We start from the raw sequence: 17,986 nt of genomic DNA, 5'->3' as shown, positions 1-17,986 counted from the left end.
TTTTTAATTGGGTTTGTTTGTTTTTTTTTTTTTTTACATATCTGGATACAGATTTTTTGCCAGATATATGATTTGCAAATATTTTTCCTCAGTCTGTAAGCTTGTCTTTTTTTCTTTCTTCTTAAGTGTCTTTTACAGAGCAAAAATGCTTAATTTAGATAAAGTCCAACTTATGATTTGTCCTGTATCAGTAGTGCTTTTTGGTATGCTATCTGAGAAGCCTTTGCCTAACCTAAACTCACAAAGGTTTTTCTCCTGTATTTTCTTCATAGTTTCACATTTTACGTTTAGATCTGTGATCCATTTTGTCTGCGGTATAGATCCATTCTTTGGTGTATGGATTTCCAGTTGTTCCGTTCATTGAAAAGACAGGCGAATCTCCATTGAACTGCTTTTGTGCCTTTGTCAAAAATCAGTTGAGCATATTGTGAAGTCATGGACTCTATCCTGTTGCATCTGTTCGTGTATCTCTGCTCGCCAGCCCACACTGTCTTCATTACTGTACTTTATAGTAAATTTTGAGATCAGATTGTGTGACTCTTCTAACCTCTCTCCTCTTTTTCAGGTTGTTTTGGCAGTTGTAGTTATTTTACCTTTCCATATAAATTTTAAAACCGCTCGTTGTCTACAGAATATCCTCCGGGGGTTTCGACTGCGCATGCAACGCATGTGAGGGCGCGAGAGCTCTGGCCTCCGAGCAGCAGGCGCTCCGCAGCCCGTGCGCACAGCCTGTCTCCCCATTTTGGTCTTGTTGTTTCGTGTTGTCAGCAAACAGGTGCTATAAATATTTTCCTAGATTCGTAAACTAGTATTTTGTTATTTGTTTGTCATTGTAAATAGATCTGTTGGTTTATTTTCCATTTGTAATTGTTTATTGTCTTTTTCTTGCAGTTCTATCAGGTTTTGCTTCATGTTATATATGTATTCATATGAATATTTAGCATAAATCCTCTGGGCGAATTAACTCCTTTACTGTAATAGATAGGACTGTATTCCTGGTAATGTTACTTGCTCTGAAATCTACTCTGGCCATCTTAATATAGCCATTCCAGCACTCTGTTGACTAGGGTTAGCGTGGTATGTCTTTTTCTGTCCTTTTACTTTTGATCAGTTCGTATTTTTTACTTCATGTGGGCTTATGGTAGAGACCATGTTGTGGAGTCTCGCTTTTTTATTCAGTCAGACAAGTTCTGTCTTCCAGGGTGTTCAGACCACGTATTTTTAATGTGATTATTAACGTACTTGGGTTAAATGTACCGCCTTGCTATTTTTTCCAATGTGTCCCATCTGTTTATTGTCTCTTCCCTCTTTGTCTGCATCTTTTGGATCAGCTGCGTACATTTATGGTTCCATTCTATCTCATTTGTTGGCTTTTTTATGATAACTCCATATTATTTGATTTTAATTGTTAATCTTTTCTAGAATATACCTTTAACTTATCACAATCAACTTTCAAGTGGTAACATACTATTTCATACAGAATGTAAGAAATGTACAACAGTATACTTATTTCTTCCTTCCCAGCCTTTCCGCTGTTGTCGTTCATTTTAGTGTGTTATAAACCCCACAACATATTATTTTTGTTTTAAATAAATTTAAGTGATTTTTTATAATCTTTCCTATTTGCCCAGATAGTTACAATTTTCAGTGTTCATCATTCTATTGTGTAGCTTCAGATGTCCATCTAATATCAGTTTCCTTGTGCTTCAAGGACTATGTTAATATTTCTTGGAGCACAGGTCTACCGATGATGAATTCTTTTAGCTTTTGTGTATCTGGAAAAGCCTTTCTTTTCTTTTGTCTTTTTTTTTTTTTTTTTTTTTTCAGACAAGTTCTTGCTGTGTTGCCCAGGCTGGCGTGTAGTAGTGCAGTCACGGCTTACTGCAGCCTTGACTTCCAGGCTCAAACAGTCCTCCCACCTCACCCCCTACCCCAACTCTGCCCCAGTAGCTGGGATGACAGGCATATGCCACCACACTCAGCTAGTTTTTTTACTTTTTTGTAGAGACAGGGTCTCGCTAGGTTGCCTAAGCTGGTCTCAAACTCCTGGGCTCAAGCAGTCCTCCCATCTTGGCCTCCCAGAGTACTGAGATTGCAGGCATGTGCCACCGGGCCGGGTCTTGCCTTCAGTTTTGAAAGATCTGCCTGCTGGTGTAGAATTCCATGTCGACCGTTATATCCTTGAAAAACTTTCGCTCGCCTGTTGTCTTGCTTGCATTGTTTCTGATGAAAACTCTCCTGCCATTCTTTTCTTTGTTCCTTTGGACATAGTATCCCCTTTCCCCCTCCAGACACTTTCAAAATTATTTCTCATATTGCTCTTTTTAAGCCATTTGATTAGGATGGGCCTTGGCATGGTTTCCTTCATTTTTCCTGTGTCTAGACTTTATCATTTTCGTCAGTTTCAGAAACTATTCAGCCATTGACACTTCAGACATTTTTTCTGTCCCACGACCCCTCTTCTCCTTTAGGGAGCGCAGTACCATGTAATAGGCTTCTTAGAGTTGAGGCTGATGCTCTGTTTCTCTTAATTCTTTTCTTTTTTTTTTTTTTTCCTGTGTTTCATTTGGATAGTTTCCTTTGCCGTCTTCAAATTCCTTAATCTTTTCCACAGTGTCTATTCTGTTAATTCTTATTACAGTACATTTTTCATTTCACACATTATTTTGTTAATGAAGTGGCCAAGTTTACTTAAGCAAGCAGAGATCAGTGGGCACATATTGTTGTCATCTCTAGTGGTTTGATTTGTGTCTTTTTAAAATAGCTTTCATGTCCACCTAACTTTCTGGACACAGAATACTGTATTCATATCCTCCTCTGCCAATTCTGACATTTGTGTCACTTCAGTTTAGTTCAACTGATTGGTTTTTCTTCTCGTTATAAATCCTTTTCCTGCTTCTTCACATGTCTGGTAATTTTTAATTGGATGCCTGACATTGTGAATTTTGCTTTGTTGAGATGTATAATTCTGTTACTGTTCTTGAGATTGTTTGGGGATGCAATGAAGTTACTTGGAAACAGTTAGATCCTTTCAGTTCTTGCTTTTAAGATGTTTTAGGAATGGTTATACTAAAACCAGAGCTGATTGTTCTCCACCACTGAGACCTTTCTGATTATGAAGCCAATGCCCCATGAATTACGAGTTTTTCCAGTCTGGTTGGTGGGAAGAGACACTGTTCCCAGCCCTGAGCAAGTACTGGGTTCTCACTAACCCCTTCAGGTGGTTCTTTTCCCCACCTCTGGTAGTTTTTTCACACAAATCTGCTGGTGTGTGCTCTGCTGGGTAGGTGAGGAGCCTCTGCAAGTCGCGGTAGCTCTCCCTGTGCCACTCTCTCCTCTGTGGAACCCTGCCTTGCAGATTCTAACCCCCTTTGACTGTTGGGCCCCACCTGGGTTCTTTCTTCTTGTACTACAACCTAAAAATCTATCAAGGCAGGAGGCTGGGCAGTGTGGGGCACACCTCACTTATTCCCGTCTCTCAGGGACCACTGTCCTTATCCTTCATTGCCTGAAATCCAGTGTTTTGATAACCATAATTTTAAATATTTTTGCCCAGATTTTTCATTGTTTTAGGCAGTAGGATAAACCCCATCCTTGTTACTCCATCTTGTCTGGAAGCATAAGTCTGCCTCATTTATAATAGATACTCAATAAACACTTAACTCCATCCACCCAGGGGATCTAGCGGTTGTTATAAACATGAAAGACTATTTGCATAATTTATAATGTCATAATTTCATACATCATTTGGTGGTTGGGGGCATGGCTGTGCATACATGACTGGAAAGTGATGAGTTTAGCTCTGAAACTTCCCTTCTCTGTTGATTTCTAAAGCATTAGTAAACTTTCTCATGCCTTACTGCAAAAAGAAATCAGAATACATGATAAAGCAAATATATTAGAATGTTAATGGTAAAATCTAGATGATGGCTATTCACCATAAAATTCTTTCTATTTTATTGCACTGAAATTTTTCATAGTAAAAACATTGGGAATGCATCATTCAGAATCTATGCAGAACTCATCTTTGGCCCAGAGTAAATAACTAAAAAGGACTTCCAAGTTCAGTGTTATCTCTAAATGACACTAATTGAATTGAATTGAATTCTAAGTATTATGAATGATTTCTTATCATGTATAAATAAATTTTCTAAATTCAAAAACAAAAGTTTAAAAACTCATGCATATAATTATAAATGATTCATTTTCATGCTTATCTGAAGTAAGATGTTACTGTGTAGTTATGAAATTGGAGAAAATTAAAATATTTATTATTTGAAAAGTTTAGACTAAATTTTCTTTATTCTACAAAGATTTGTAAGTTTTTTTGGGGTTTGGTTTTGGTTTTGGGTTTTTTTGTTTTTTTTGAGGAGTCTCACTCTGTCACCCAGGCTGGAGTGCAGTGGCATGGTCTCAGCTCACTGCAACCTCCGCCTCCCAGGTTTAAGCGATTCTCCTGCCTCAGCCTCCCGAATAGCTGGGACTACAGACACATGCCACGCACCTGGCTAATTTTTGTATTTTTAGTGACAGGGTTTCACCAGGCTGGTCTGAAACTCCTTACCTCAGGTGACCTGCCCACCTCGGCCTCCCAAAGTGCTGGGATTACAGGGGTGAGCCACCGCACCTGGCCTGTTTTTAGTTCCATATCTTTAACTGCATTTAGGAACATATTTGAATAGATTATAAAAATAGCAAGTTATTCAAAGTAAGAATTTTAAATGTGACTCTGTTCTTGACTGTCACCTCATGGCATCTATTAGGAGGTGAAATCGATTCTTTGAAAGCAGCTCTTGCTGTGGCGGAAGCACGGGGTAGATGAGTGGGAAGAAGGCTCTGCTTTCCTCACCTCGAGTCCCCGCCAAGTACTCATTTCGCACCAGGGCCAGCAGGAAGACATTAAACCAAGGACCTCCCAGCCACCAAGTCCTACTTGAGATAAATATTCCAAAGAAAATGTACAGCGTCATAGAAGAGCTTGAAATTAGGGGCCCGATGGGGACTGTAATTACTTTGCTGCTGAGATGTAAAGGTTTAATGAGACATTTTTCAGTTTTCAGGTAATTAATTGGTGTTGCGGTTAATAAGGTGACTGATGCATGCTTTTCCCAGGATCCGTGTACTCTCAGCAGGTGTTTGAGGACCTCCTAGGTGCCAGGCACAGTGGCAGATGCTGGGATTGCTGTGCACTTATGTTCTCTAGATGGTAGCTGAGTTCTGCTGCCATGAAAGCAGATTCAAACTCACTTTACAAATGGGGAAAGGAGTAGTTTCTCCCTTTAAGACTGCTACTATGATTTTTACACTTCTACCTAAATTTTAAATTAAGTTCATTGAGTTCATCAGAAATTCAGTTTAAGATTGTGTCTACTTTCTACATTGCTCTGTGAAGTTCCATCTTTGTAATATGGTGTCATCCCACATCAAAGGTGCCTCCATTGATTGGGGGTTCATCAGTGCCTTTTATTAGAATTTTCTGCTGTCTCCATCAAGGCCTTATAACCAGGTCATTAATTCCCAGGCACTTTATAGTGTTTCTGTCTGGGTGTATGGAGTCTTCGTCTCTGTTTCATTTTTTTAATGGCTTATTGTTAGTGGAGAGGTGGTTGCTGTTGGTTTTGTCTCTTTGGTGTTTGCATGTGCTAATCTAGTTGTGATGGTCTGTCTGTTGCCTCTGTTTTCCAGCTATATCATTTGCAAACAAATGACAATTTTGTATTTAAAAATATATCTATTGTGGAGGGGCTTACACATTCTGCCCTTGCCAGAAATGTGTCTCCTAGCAATATGCCTCGTAGAACCTAGCAGTTCTATCACAGGAGGAAATGTTCTGCAGTAACTGTGATTTGGCCTTTGATGGGTTCACCTGTTATAAGTCCTGTTGACATTGAATAAAACAGAGAATAAATAACAGAATAACCCTTGTGGTTTTGAACAGAGAACTGTAAATAACCAAACCTTTTTTTCCTGTTGCCTCTAAAATTAGACTATCAGTGGGTTTTTTTTTTTAATGTGTCCCTTCATATCTTAAAATTTTATATGTTACACTGCTGCAGTTATGTTATGGCATAAATATTTTATTACTTCACCCATCGGTAATGAATGATAACACGTATAGAAAGGCTGCATGATATTGCTGAATTGTAAGAATTTTCCACAAAGTTGCTTCTTGGGCCATTTTAGTTTACATCTAATTTAGTAAATTGAGCGATTTGGAGAACATCCGCAGGGCTGATTTAGTTACCGAAAGTGGAAGTGTCAGGGAGGCAGCAGAAGCAGGTGCTTCCTGGTACTAGCCAGAGTCTGTTCTGGCCCAGATGGGGCCATGTGAATCACATGCAGACATATGTGTGCACTCACATGCGTGCCTTCGTCGTCCTGTGGAGGTCAGAGAAACAGCCACAAACGTTCAGGAAGTGCTCGCGTAATGGTTTTCCATTTAGTAAGTGCTTTTGCATGTGTTTTATGTGATTCTCACCGAAGCCAAATGCAAGAAAGGATTTACCCATTTACCCGTTTTTCTTTTTTTCTTTTTTTTTTTTTTTTGAGATTGAGTCTAACTCTGTCACCCAGGCTGGAATGCAGTAGGGCAATCTCGGCTCACTGCAACCTCCACCTCCCAGGTTCAAGCGCTTCTCCAGCCTCAGCCTCCCAAGTAGCTGGGAATACAGGTGCCTGCCATGACAGCCGGCTAAGTTTTGTATTTTTAGAGGAGATGGGGTTTCCCCTTGTTAGCCAGGCCGTTCTTGAACTCCTGATCACAAGTCATCCGCCCGCCTTGGCCTCCCAAAGTGCTGGGATTACAGGTGTGAGCCACCGCGCCCAGCCTTTACCCTTTCCAACAAAGGAGAAAATCGAGGCTTGGGCAGGCTGTTTGGTCTGAAGTCCTCCTTCTAGGTGGGAAGAGGATGTAGCGAGACTGTTTCCATGAGGCTGCGCCGCCTCATGTGCAGCGTGATTGTACGTCCGTGCCTCTGGGTGTGCGCTGGATCTGTAGGTCTTACTTGAGAGATCACAGTGAATCTGTGTGCTGCGCTGAAGGCCCGGTACTCCGTAGACCTCAGAGCTGCTTTGCTGTTCACTCAGACCGGATCCATGTGTCCAGGTAGCGTGGCAGTGATCCAAGATCCAGCCTGGTGATAGAGCGAGACTCCATCTCAGAAAAAAAGGCGGGGCTCGGCGGGGTAACATTTAGAATTAGCTTGATCTTTACAAGACTGGTTATCTAAAGCCAGCCAAGTTTGCCCTGGACTCTCTAGAAACATCTTCTTATTGTTGTTGTGAAGTCAGATTTTAATCTTTTGTGTCAAAAGTTTTGATTTTGTGCTTTTGAGAGTGGCGGGACTGGGACTTTTTGTGATCACCTGTAAGAGCCATGCACCAGAGCCCAGTTACGTAACTGGCATGTGATTCATTCAGAGGTTCAGTAAGGTAACCAATCATATTTAGACTTAGTACAAAAGAGGGTGTGGTGGCTCACACCTGTAATCCCAGCACTTGGGGAGGCTGAGGAAGGGGGGATCACTTGAGGTCAGGAATTTGAGACCGGCCTGACCAACATGGTGAAATCCTGTCTCTACCAAAAATATAAAAATTAGGCAGGCATGGGGGTGCACACCTGTAACTCGGGGGGCTGAGGCAGGAGAATCGCTTGAACCTGGGAGGCAAAGGTTGCAATGAGCCGAGTGCGCCCTACTACACCCCAGCCTGGGCCACAGAGGGAGACACTGTCTCAAAAATAAATAAATAGACTCAGTACAAAAGAAAAATAGGTTATAATTTATGACATGGAAACACTAATCTTTTCTATTTATGTCACTGATCTGTCAGTATGTGTAATACAAGTCCAAACAGACCGAGAGGAATCTAACAGCCCACGCTGGGACGCACAGCCAGGCGGCCCTCCAGCAGTCCTCTCTGTGCCCCTGAGAGTCCTTTCGCAGAAATGATCCTAGCCACTCAGAAGTCGTCCCGCCCTGACGTTGCTTTCCTCGTCGTTGCTGACTGCGGTGTTTATCGGTGCCGTCGTCTCACGGGTCCTCCCAGCGTGGCAGCACTTGCCGCTTGTCGGCATTTTCAGCTGTGACTCTGCTGGAACCTTCATCATGTCGTCCTTTTTTTAACTCTCATTTTGAGCGCTCTCCTTGCTCTTGCACCCACTGGATAGTGTCAGACCTCAGAAGCCATCACTGTGCCATCAGCCTTTGTTGGTGTTGCTTGTCATTTAAAGTTTGACAGTTTAGAGTGCAAATAACTTTGGTGGTCAACTTTCGTGGTCACCTGTCCAAAGCAGTGTTTCCTGCTGCAGTTTTGATCCAGGCTGTCTTTGGGGACCCACATGGCTTCTGGATTTTGAGGATAAGGAGGAGCTAAGTTACCATGGGAAGCGGCTACTGTTAGAATTACTTAAGACTCTTTTTAATGTTCTCTGTAAATATTTTGAATGCCCTGGTTGTAATTATAGAATATGCGGATTTTAGTTTGCAGTTAACATGTTCCGAACGTTACCGCCTTCGTCTAATCCCACGGGAGCAGAATTTGACCCAGAGGAAGACGAACCAACGTTAGAAGCAGCCTGGCCGCATCTACAGGTATTGGGCTCTGGCGTGACCAGAATCAGAGGGCACCAGTGATGTGTGGGAGTGGCCCGGGGTCCACAGAGCAGGCACACTGGTTGGGACAGATGGACCTCTCCTCCTCAGTAGCACGGTCCTTGCAAACCCATACATACGAGGAAGGAATTTCAGCAGAATAGAGAAAAGTTAATGTGTGTGTTTGACCACTTTACACAACCAATGAAGATGTGAAATTGTCAGTATGTTCTCAGTGAAAATGGTCACTTTGTTGATGGCTGTTGAATTCAGGCCCAGAGGTCTTAAGCCAACAATCTCCCAGTTTTTGGTATTCCTATTTAATGTGTGCTTGCAGGACACCCAGGTTCCTGTGCTGGTTACTGCCTTTCCCCAGGGTGTTTGTAAGGCAGAAGGGTGTTGGCAAGGAGGCACCAAGGCCAGCATGAGCAAAGCAGGAGCCAGGCATGCAGGTGGGAGGGCCATCCCTCCGTGACAGGCAGGCCACACTGTCCCACCCAGCACATCCACCCAGCTTCAGGTCACAGTTCAGAGTCCGCATCTTAGGACCCTCTTACCTGGCAGCCCCAGAGTTCCTGTGCATTTGGTTGGCTCTGCACCTTGGCACTGTGGGACACTCCTAGGCGACAGGCTGCAAATCTGCCCCCCCACAGAGTTGAGTTGTGGCCTGGTTTGTGGCATCTGTGCCCTGTAGTCTCTGAACAGTGTACTATGACACTCTTGACATTAGCCATAGACATTGTTTTGTTTAAATGCCATTTAAGGATATAGTCTGTGGGTCTCACCAAATAAAATAATTGCCATCACCATTTATAATTAAATTAAGCCGTGTAATTTTGCATTAATTGTGTAGATATGTGGCTTTAAGAGGCTAATATTTGCAGGCAAATAAAGATTCAACTCCTAGTATATTTTAATCTCCATTCAATAAAATCTCATGTTATTTGACTCATTGTTGTTTTTTTTCCTCCTAGCTTGTTTATGAATTTTTCTTAAGATTTTTAGAGTCTCCAGATTTCCAACCTAATATAGCGAAGAAATATATTGACCAGAAGTTTGTATTGCAGGTAAGGTACAAATTAGCAGGCCCTGCCCAAGCCCTGACGGAGTGGCGACACCCAGCCACTAAGTGTCTTTTTCTTCTCAAAGCTTCTAGAGCTCTTTGACAGTGAAGATCCTCGGGAGAGAGATTTTCTTAAAACCACCCTTCACAGAATCTATGGGAAATTCCTAGGCTTGAGAGCTTACATCAGAAAACAGATAAATAATATATTTTATAGGTAAGTTGCGTGTGGGTGGCATCGTCCTTTTCCATTTCCCCACTCGATGCTCCCCACCCCGTCGTCTCCTCTGACAGGACCCGGTTTGTGTGGAGGGGTTTCTCCAAGCCTGTGTGTCGCGTGCTGGTGGACCCCCTCATGCCCTGTGTGCATGGGCCAGCTGGGCTCATCCTCCCTGCCTTCCCTCTCCCCGCAGCTCCCTCTGGAGCCACTAGGCTCTGCAGGGCCACACCCTGGGTCCCTCCATTGTTCCTGTTTCTACTGAAAGGTCTAGTTTCCCAGAAATGTGGATGAATTGGTTCCATCCAAACCAACCGTATTAGTCACAGTACTCTAGAAGGACAGGACTCATAGATGAACATGTGGAGGGGAGTTGATTAGGAGATCTGACTCACACGATCACAAGGTGAAGTCCCACATAGGCCGTCTGCAAGATAAGGAGCAAGGATGCCAGTCCGAGTCCCAAATCCTCAAAAGTAGGGAGGCGGACAGTGCAGCCTTCAGTCTGTGGCCAAAGGCCCAGGAGTCCCTGGCGAACCACTGGTGTAGGCTCAAGAGTCCAGAAGCTGAAGAACTTGGAGTCCAAGGTTTGAGTGCAGGAAGCATCCAACATGGGAGAAAGATGAGGCCGGAAGACTCAGCCAGTCTAGTCCTTCCACATTCCTCTGCCTGCTTTATTCTAGCCATGCTGGCAGCTGATAGATGGTGCCCACCCAGGCTGAGGGTGGGTCTGCGTCTCACAGTCCACTGTCTCAAATGTTAGCCTCCATTGGCAGCACCCTCACGGATACACCCAGGAGCAATGCTTTGCATCCTTCAATCCAATCAAGTTGACACTTGGTATTAACCCTCATGCCAGCTTTTCCCTTCCACCTGTGCATTATTACCTCGTTCTTCCCAGGGAGTCTCAGTGAGAGAAGGTGGGGCAGGAATGATGTCATTCATCTGTAGAAAGCCTGAGATCTGTGCACCTTGGTTGAAGATTTGGAGATTCCCACTGTGCATCAGGGGCGGGAAAGCCCCCTGGAGCAGCAGCTGGAGGAGGACAACATACAGTGGCAGGCCTACCTCCAGGCCTGCCCATTCCGCAGCCAGCCTCTGCTCAGCTCCCAGGCTCCTTCCACATCAGGGCTCTGCAGCCAGTGTTTGGGCCACCCAGGATATCTTTTTCCACCAGCCCTTCCCTTAGCCTCCCAGGCTTCCTGAAACATCCCTTCACTGGAGGCTCTGCCTGACTTGGCGGTGAGTCTAGTCCCAACAAGGGCAGCCATGATGTCGGCTGATTTGTTGCATGCCCCGCCCCAGTGCCAGCTTCATGTTCCACGCTGTGGTGGCACTAAGTAAATGTCAATAGAGGAAACAGTTCCTGTTGTTTCTTATTTGTTCCTGGAAAGCTTACTAAATGAGCAGTTTCTGCCATAAATTGTAGCTTCTCAGGTCAGCATGCCTCTAAGGCACCGGACTCCAGGATGGTGAGAGATAGTAACATATCCTGGTGATGATGGGGGCAGTAGGATGGCATCTCTCCGTTGGATAAGAGCATTAGCAGGTGCCACACAGCCTCGCTGCAGGGCCAGGGTGTGGACAGAGCACGGGCCATGTCCTGGAGAAGGGGCCAGGTATCAGCCACGGCAAACACAGGCCTCAGGGTCCTTTCATAGTCACAGTGATCAAGCACGGGAAAAGTAAAGGGGCATCTGAGACAGATGGCAAATGAGACCCCCTGCTGAGACCCACAGCCCCGGCTCTCCCACCCCGTGCTGGCCTGCTGGGCAGCCTGTGTCGGGGGCACCCCATCCTGCCCCTCTGCAGTCATTGGGGTCTCATTCCCTCCCCGGTCTCCATGCCTGATAGGGCATTTCGGCGTGAGAGCCGTTCATTTCATGTGTGGCTTTCCTTTGAACTCCTTCCAAGTTCCCCACGTCTCATTTATAAAATGGAGCCCAGTGCTGGACATAGCCCAGACCTGACACATCAGCTATAACCAGAGAATGATGTCATTTTCCTAAATGTTATGTTTCTATTTCTTGGTATCATGATTCCTTTTTAAAAAGATCATTACTTGGCTGATGTACTTCTCTATGAAAACAATAATATACATGATTTAATTAACATACAACAGGTACATTTTAAATTTCAGTCTTTTTGACCCAAAATTAAAGCTCTACCTAATGATTTCTGTTTTCTTAACACTAGTAGGTTTTGTTCAGATAGCTGAATCACAAATGTAGTGAACATCTGCATTTAAGAAGTAGAAAACATTTCATACCTTCAAGAACCCTAATGAAATACTTAAGTAGAGTAGTATTCAAAAGTTATTACGCATAATTTAGTTCAGTTCTCACTAAACTAAAGGTTCGGTGCGAGAGCATGGCATTTGTGTCTGTGTGCATGCATTGAGTAGCCTTTTCTGTAATTGTCCTGGTATATGCAATCAAGAGCAAGCATGCTATCTAGATTCCACAATTGGTTTGGGTCCTCATTGTCAGTACCACTACCTCCTCATTTCATGCGAACAAATAAGAAGAAAGATCTTGAGACATGCACTCAGCTCACCCAAGTGTTTTTCTTTTCTCTTTTTTAAGGCAGGGTCTCACTCTGTCACCCAGGCTGTAGTACAGTGGTGCCATTATAGCTCACTGCAGCCTCCAGCTCCTGGGCTGAAGGGACTCTTCCACCTCAGCTTCCCAAGTAGGTGGGACTACAGTTGTCACCACATATGGCTAATTTTTTACATTTTTGTAGAGATGGGGATCTCACTGTGTTGCCGAGGCTGATCTCGAACTCCTGGCCTCAAGTGATCCTCCTGCCTCAACCTCCCAAAGTACTAGGATTACAGGTGTGAGCCACCATACCCAGCCAGCTCATCTAAGTTCAATATAGTACCACTATGTCTTGTAAGAAAAAGACATTTTGAACATATTTGGTTCACTTTCACTGAAAATGTAAACATAAGTTTGCTATTTATTTCTATAGTTTCTCATTCTCATCAGCTTAAGTGTGAGTTAAACGGTGCTGTCAATTACCCATGATGCCTGCTGGCGCACGGTGGGACCTGGAGGCTGGGTGGGCAAGGCAGCGTGCAGTTCCTTCTCTTGTTGCGTAACAAGAGCATGGCCCGTGCTTCGTCCTCATTCTGGCCCTGCAGCGAGGCTGTGCAGCACCTGCTCATGCTCTTATCTCACAGAGAGATGCTGTCATACCGTCCCCATCATCACCAGGATGTATCACTACCTCACGCCATCCTGGAGTCAGGAGCCACTCCCAGCTCGCTGGCTTCCGTCAGCCATGGTCCATCATCCCTCATGATGCTGTCATCTGCACTGGGCTCATCCAGACGGTTCTCCGTGGCGTGTGCTGGGGCTGGAGTGTTCACAGAGGCTGCTGAGCAGGTCCCCACGCCCCTTCTGTGCCATGCTGGAGCTCCTCCAGGTTATGGGAGTTCCTGCAGCCACGGCCCCATCCAAGAGGGGAGAGGCAGGAGCCCCAGTGCTAAGGGTTTGGCTTGGAACCAGTGCAGAGTGACATCTGCCCTTTGTATTGGTCAAAGCAGGGCGCAAGGACAGCCCAGCTTCAGAGGAAGGAGAAATAGAGTCCACCTCTTCCCGCAAGGCCAGAACACATCATACAAGCAGGAAAGGCATTGAGGAATCCATTCTGGAGACTTCTGCAGCCAGCAGCTGCCAGCTCAGTGTCTGGGGGTCTGATTCCCTTTCTGCTGAAAGAGTGAGAAACGTTCTCGCCGGCTCCCAGGGTTCTCTGTTTCCCTCCCATTGTCCCTGTTTGTCTTCCACAGGACAGGGAAGAAGGAGAGGAACTGTCCTTGTTTTCTCTTTCTTCTCCCTACTTCAAAGCAGGTGTAAGAAATTACAAATCAAGAATTTATCAGTAAGAATGTAGTAATGTTGATTTAGGAAAACAAAATGGCTTACAGCTACAGACCACCGTTATGTAAATGTTAAAGCTGGTGGAGCTAGACCAGAAGGAGTTCAGAGGTCTTTGTCTCTGAGGGCCCAGAGCACAGCTCTACAAGGTACTTGCTAGAGGAGTAGTAAACTGAAGCCGCAGGGCCCCAGCGTATGCAAAGGGAGCCTGCAGGGTGAGTTTCGTAAATTAAAGCACCTCTCAGCGTAGACACACGTGGACTGACTTCTGCTTGGTCGCAGCTTCCAAGCCTCAGGTCGGCGCAGGCTCAGGGACACCGGGCGAGAGCACTTTCTGTTTCTGGTCCCTGCACCACTGTCATTCCTGTCACCCATGGCTCCAGGCTCTGCCCCAGTAATGTCCCTGCCTCAGTCTCAGGCTGTGGCCACGTGCATTGTAGTGCTACTGTGTCTGGCTGCTAAAGGTTCTGCTTCCTGGCACCTGCAAAAACAGACCTTGGTTTTTTGGTTTTTTGTTTTGAGACAGGGTCTCACTCTGTTGCCCAGGCTGGAGTGCAGTGGCACCAGCTCGGCTCACTGTAGCCTCCACCTTCCGGGTTCAAGTGATCCCCCCACCTCAGCCTCCCAAGTATGTGGGGCTCCAGGCATGCATTACCATGCCCAGCTAATTTTTATATTTTTTTCTTTTTTTTTTTTTTTTTGTTGTTTAATTTTTATATTTCTAGTAGAGATGGAGTTTTGCCATGTTGGCCAGGCTGGTTTTGAACTCCTGACCTCAGGTGATCCACCCACCTTGGCCTCCCAAAGTGCTGGGATTATGGGTGTGAGCCACTGTGCCCAGCCAGATTTTGTTTCTTCTAAGCTGGCCTTCCAGCCTCTCCACGCATCTTGCTAACCTCACTTCATGTCACCGATCTGTTCCAGCCAAAGGAGTTCTCCCTCTCCACACTGCCATTAAAAAAAAAAAAAAAAAAAAAGTCTGTTAAGGCCGGGCACAGTGGCTCACACCTGTAATTCCAGCACTTTGGGAGGCCGAGGTGGGCGGATCACCTGAGGTTGGGAGTTCAAGACCAGCTTGACCAACATGGAGAAACCCCGTCTCTACTAAAAATACAAAATTAGCCGAGCATAGTAGCATGGGATTACGTGCCTGTAATCCCAGCTACTCGGGAAGCTGAGGCAGGAGAATTACTTGAACCCATGAGGTGGAGGTTGCAGTGAGCCAAGATTGCGCCATTACACTCCAGCCTGGGCAACAAGAATGAAACTCCATCTCAAAAAAAAAAAAAAAAATCTGTCTGTTAAAATCCTCCTTCAGGACCCAATTCAAGCACCAGCCTCAGTGAATTCTGATCATTTGGAAATAGATATGTTAATACCCATTCTTCAGAAATATTTCACATCTGTGGATGTTTGGCCTCTTTAAAGTCATACTATTTCATTTGTTTCAAACAAAGTGAATGAAATTTCAAAATTGAATTTTTTAATCCGCTCAAATTTATTTTTGGCTGAGAGCTGTCTCTAAACAAATGGTTTTCATGTGATGGGCAGGGATCTTTCAGAGCCTCTCACTTCCTGCAGGATTCTCCTCGTGGCTTGCTCTAGGCCAACCCGAGGTGCGTGAGGCTTGGCACAGGAGAGGCTTCTTTGTTTCTGTGGGACCCCTTTGTGGGAGGACACTTTCCCGTTTCCTAACATGTCACTGTTCCCTCTCCATGTCCCTGGTTTATTCAGCAGATGTGTTTTCATCATCAGACAGATGCCAGGCTTGCTCCTAGCCCTGGAACATAGTCATGAGAAGTCCTTGGCCCTGTCCTCACAGTGGCCCCATCTGGAGGGAGACGGGCTGACACAGACAGTGGGGTGCATTTCTTGGGGGTCCACTAGAAGCAGGCACAGTGGACAGAGACGTCTCAGAGGAAGGGAGCTGGGTCTATCGCAGATGGGTGTTTCAGAAAGATCACACCTGAGGCAGTACAGAGAATGTGTGTGGGTGTCAGTTGGGCACTAGGCAGGTAGGCCAAGAGGTGTTCAGGAATCACTTCTGCTCTTTGCAGGAACTGTGCTAAATACTGTAGGCTTTAAAACAAAGTAAGACATCGACTTATGTTGAAATATGGCAAAAATGTAAGATGGATTAATGAACAAGTAAAGGATGGATGGACAGATGTGTATGTGATCAAGGAGATGGCGCGCATTGCTCGTGGTCAAATCTGGGTAGTTGAAATGGGTGTTCACTGTAGAATTCCTTCATTTTCCTAGATGCTTGAAATTTTTCAAAATGAAATATTGAGGAAAACATGTGCAAGACTGAGCTCTCTGCCCTCAAGGCATGTACACCTCCAGGCCTTGAGGAGTTTCTCTGGTTCCTGAGGGCTTCTTGCTCACCACAAGCAGTGTTTGCCCAAATAGACGCGCCTCTTGTTGCCTGGCTCCGAGGCTCCTCCTACAGCATTGTTTTCTTATTCAGGTTAGTTCAGTGTCTGAATTCTAATTGGAAAATTGGTTTTTTCTAGGTTTATTTATGAAACAGAGCATCATAATGGCATAGCAGAATTACTGGAAATATTGGGAAGGTAAGCCTCTGTGTTGTGTTATGTGTAGCAAATAGCCATAGATGGAATTTACACTGGAGTGATCCATTTCGTTGAGTTCAGCTGCCCCCTTTAAAGCAAGGTGATTTAAACCACTCTCCAAAAGAATTTAAATAAAATTGCACTTAGAGAAGGAGTTGGTGAGCTCTTAGATTAGAACATGCCAAATGACAAATCTCTCCCATTTTTATGGTTCTGTATGTAGATTCTACTTCATGTACCTCAGTATCATTACTATGGAAACACAATTCCAGTTATTTCCTCAAGAGCAATGTTAAAAATAGTTACATAAGAACGTTTATATTAGAAGCTTGGAAGAAGAATAGATTGTACATTAGGAGTATTGTGTAAATGCTAATATTTTCAATTACTTTCATTTTTTTTGTATGTATACTTATAAAATAACTAACATTTCAAAACTTTCATCGTATTTATCCAAGTAAAGTTTTTACTTGTTTTTTTTTTTTTTTTTTCTTCTTGCTCTGTCGCCCAGGCTCGAGTGCAGTGGTGCAATCTTGGCTCTCTGCATTCTACGCTTCCCAGGTTTAAACGATTTTCCTGCCTCAGCCTCCTGAGTAGCTGGGACTACAGGCGCCTGCCACCACGCCCAGCTAATTTTTGTATTTTTGGTGGAAATGGGGTTTCCCCATGTTAACCAGGCTGTTCTCGAACTCCTGGACTCAAGTGATCTGTCCACCTCACCTCCCAAAGTGCTGGGATTACAGGCATGAGCCACCATGCCCGGCCACTTTTATTTTTAATTGATAACCTGTAGATTTTATATTAGACCTTCTAACCCACAGTTTCCCAGAGTTCCTCAGGGTTCCACGGCTAGTAAGGGTGAGAGTGCTTTTTCCTGCCCCTTTTTAGGGACGTACTATAGATGGGCTGGTCGGGGTTCTCAGGAGCCTGCGGTGGAGAAGCCCTGCATGCTGGGTGGACTGGTGACTCCCTGCAGCTCCTGAGCACAAGACCCTCTTCTCATGGTGCATCAGGTCCTGCCCATTAGTTCTGAGAAAAGCTATTCTTGTCATTTTAGATGTGATTTGAAAAAATGTCCTCATTAGAATTCTACTTTGATTAGTTTAGACAAACTTGGAGGGGGTGGCCGGTTCTCTCGCAGTGCAGTGCAGTGCAGTGAGTGGTGAAGAGGATGCCCCTAGCTAGTTATGTGACCATGAGCAGGTACTGCTATAAGATGGGAGGAATCCTTGCATTTCCCTTCTAGATTATTGCAGGGACGGAAGCGCTGTGTCATGTGTGTTCCACAGCCCACCACGCTGTGTGCATGGGACCCCCATGCAGCTCCTGACAAGAGGCTTGATTAGTTTTCTTCTTCCAGACAAGAGGTTGAGCCTGCAGGTGACCCTGTGAGTGAGCACGCCCTCCTTGATGGGCCACTCCAGGCTCGCCCTTCCTGCATTGCTCGCCATGCCAAGCGGAGAAGACCAAGTTAGAGACGGCTCTGTCTACTTCTGCAGCTCAGTGACAGTCACTTGCATTTGCCTAATTATAAAACCAAGACAATAAACTAGTTGTTTGAGACAAAAACTTTGCTTTGGAGGCTCTAGGTAGTACCCCCTTTCCTTGCACAAGGAACAGCTTTCTAACTGATTTTTTTTTTTTTTTTTTTTTTT

General features: G+C 44.7%; 1 protein-coding gene across 9 annotated transcripts in view; it reads left to right on the top strand.

The window, feature by feature from the left end:
• Positions 1-17,986, top strand: part of PPP2R5C (protein phosphatase 2 regulatory subunit B'gamma) — a 162,892-nt gene that overhangs the window by 108,644 nt on the left and 36,262 nt on the right. For all 9 annotated transcript variants that reach the window (XM_032287367.1, XM_032287375.1, XM_032287374.1 and 6 more), the window contains 4 exons: positions 8,481-8,591; positions 9,566-9,658; positions 9,741-9,871; positions 16,272-16,331. In XM_032287367.1, coding sequence (XP_032143258.1) covers positions 8,481-8,591; positions 9,566-9,658; positions 9,741-9,871; positions 16,272-16,331 — 395 coding nt within the window. The remainder of the gene's footprint in view (positions 1-8,480; positions 8,592-9,565; positions 9,659-9,740; positions 9,872-16,271; positions 16,332-17,986) is intronic.

The sequence above is a fragment of the Sapajus apella genome, unplaced genomic scaffold (assembly GCF_009761245.1).
Source record: "Sapajus apella isolate SASKATOON/1434 unplaced genomic scaffold, GSC_monkey_1.0 scaffold20, whole genome shotgun sequence".
NCBI lineage: Eukaryota > Metazoa > Chordata > Mammalia > Primates > Cebidae > Sapajus > Sapajus apella.
The sequence above is the reverse complement of the archived record's forward strand: the minus strand, read 5'-3'. Positions and strand labels throughout refer to the sequence as shown.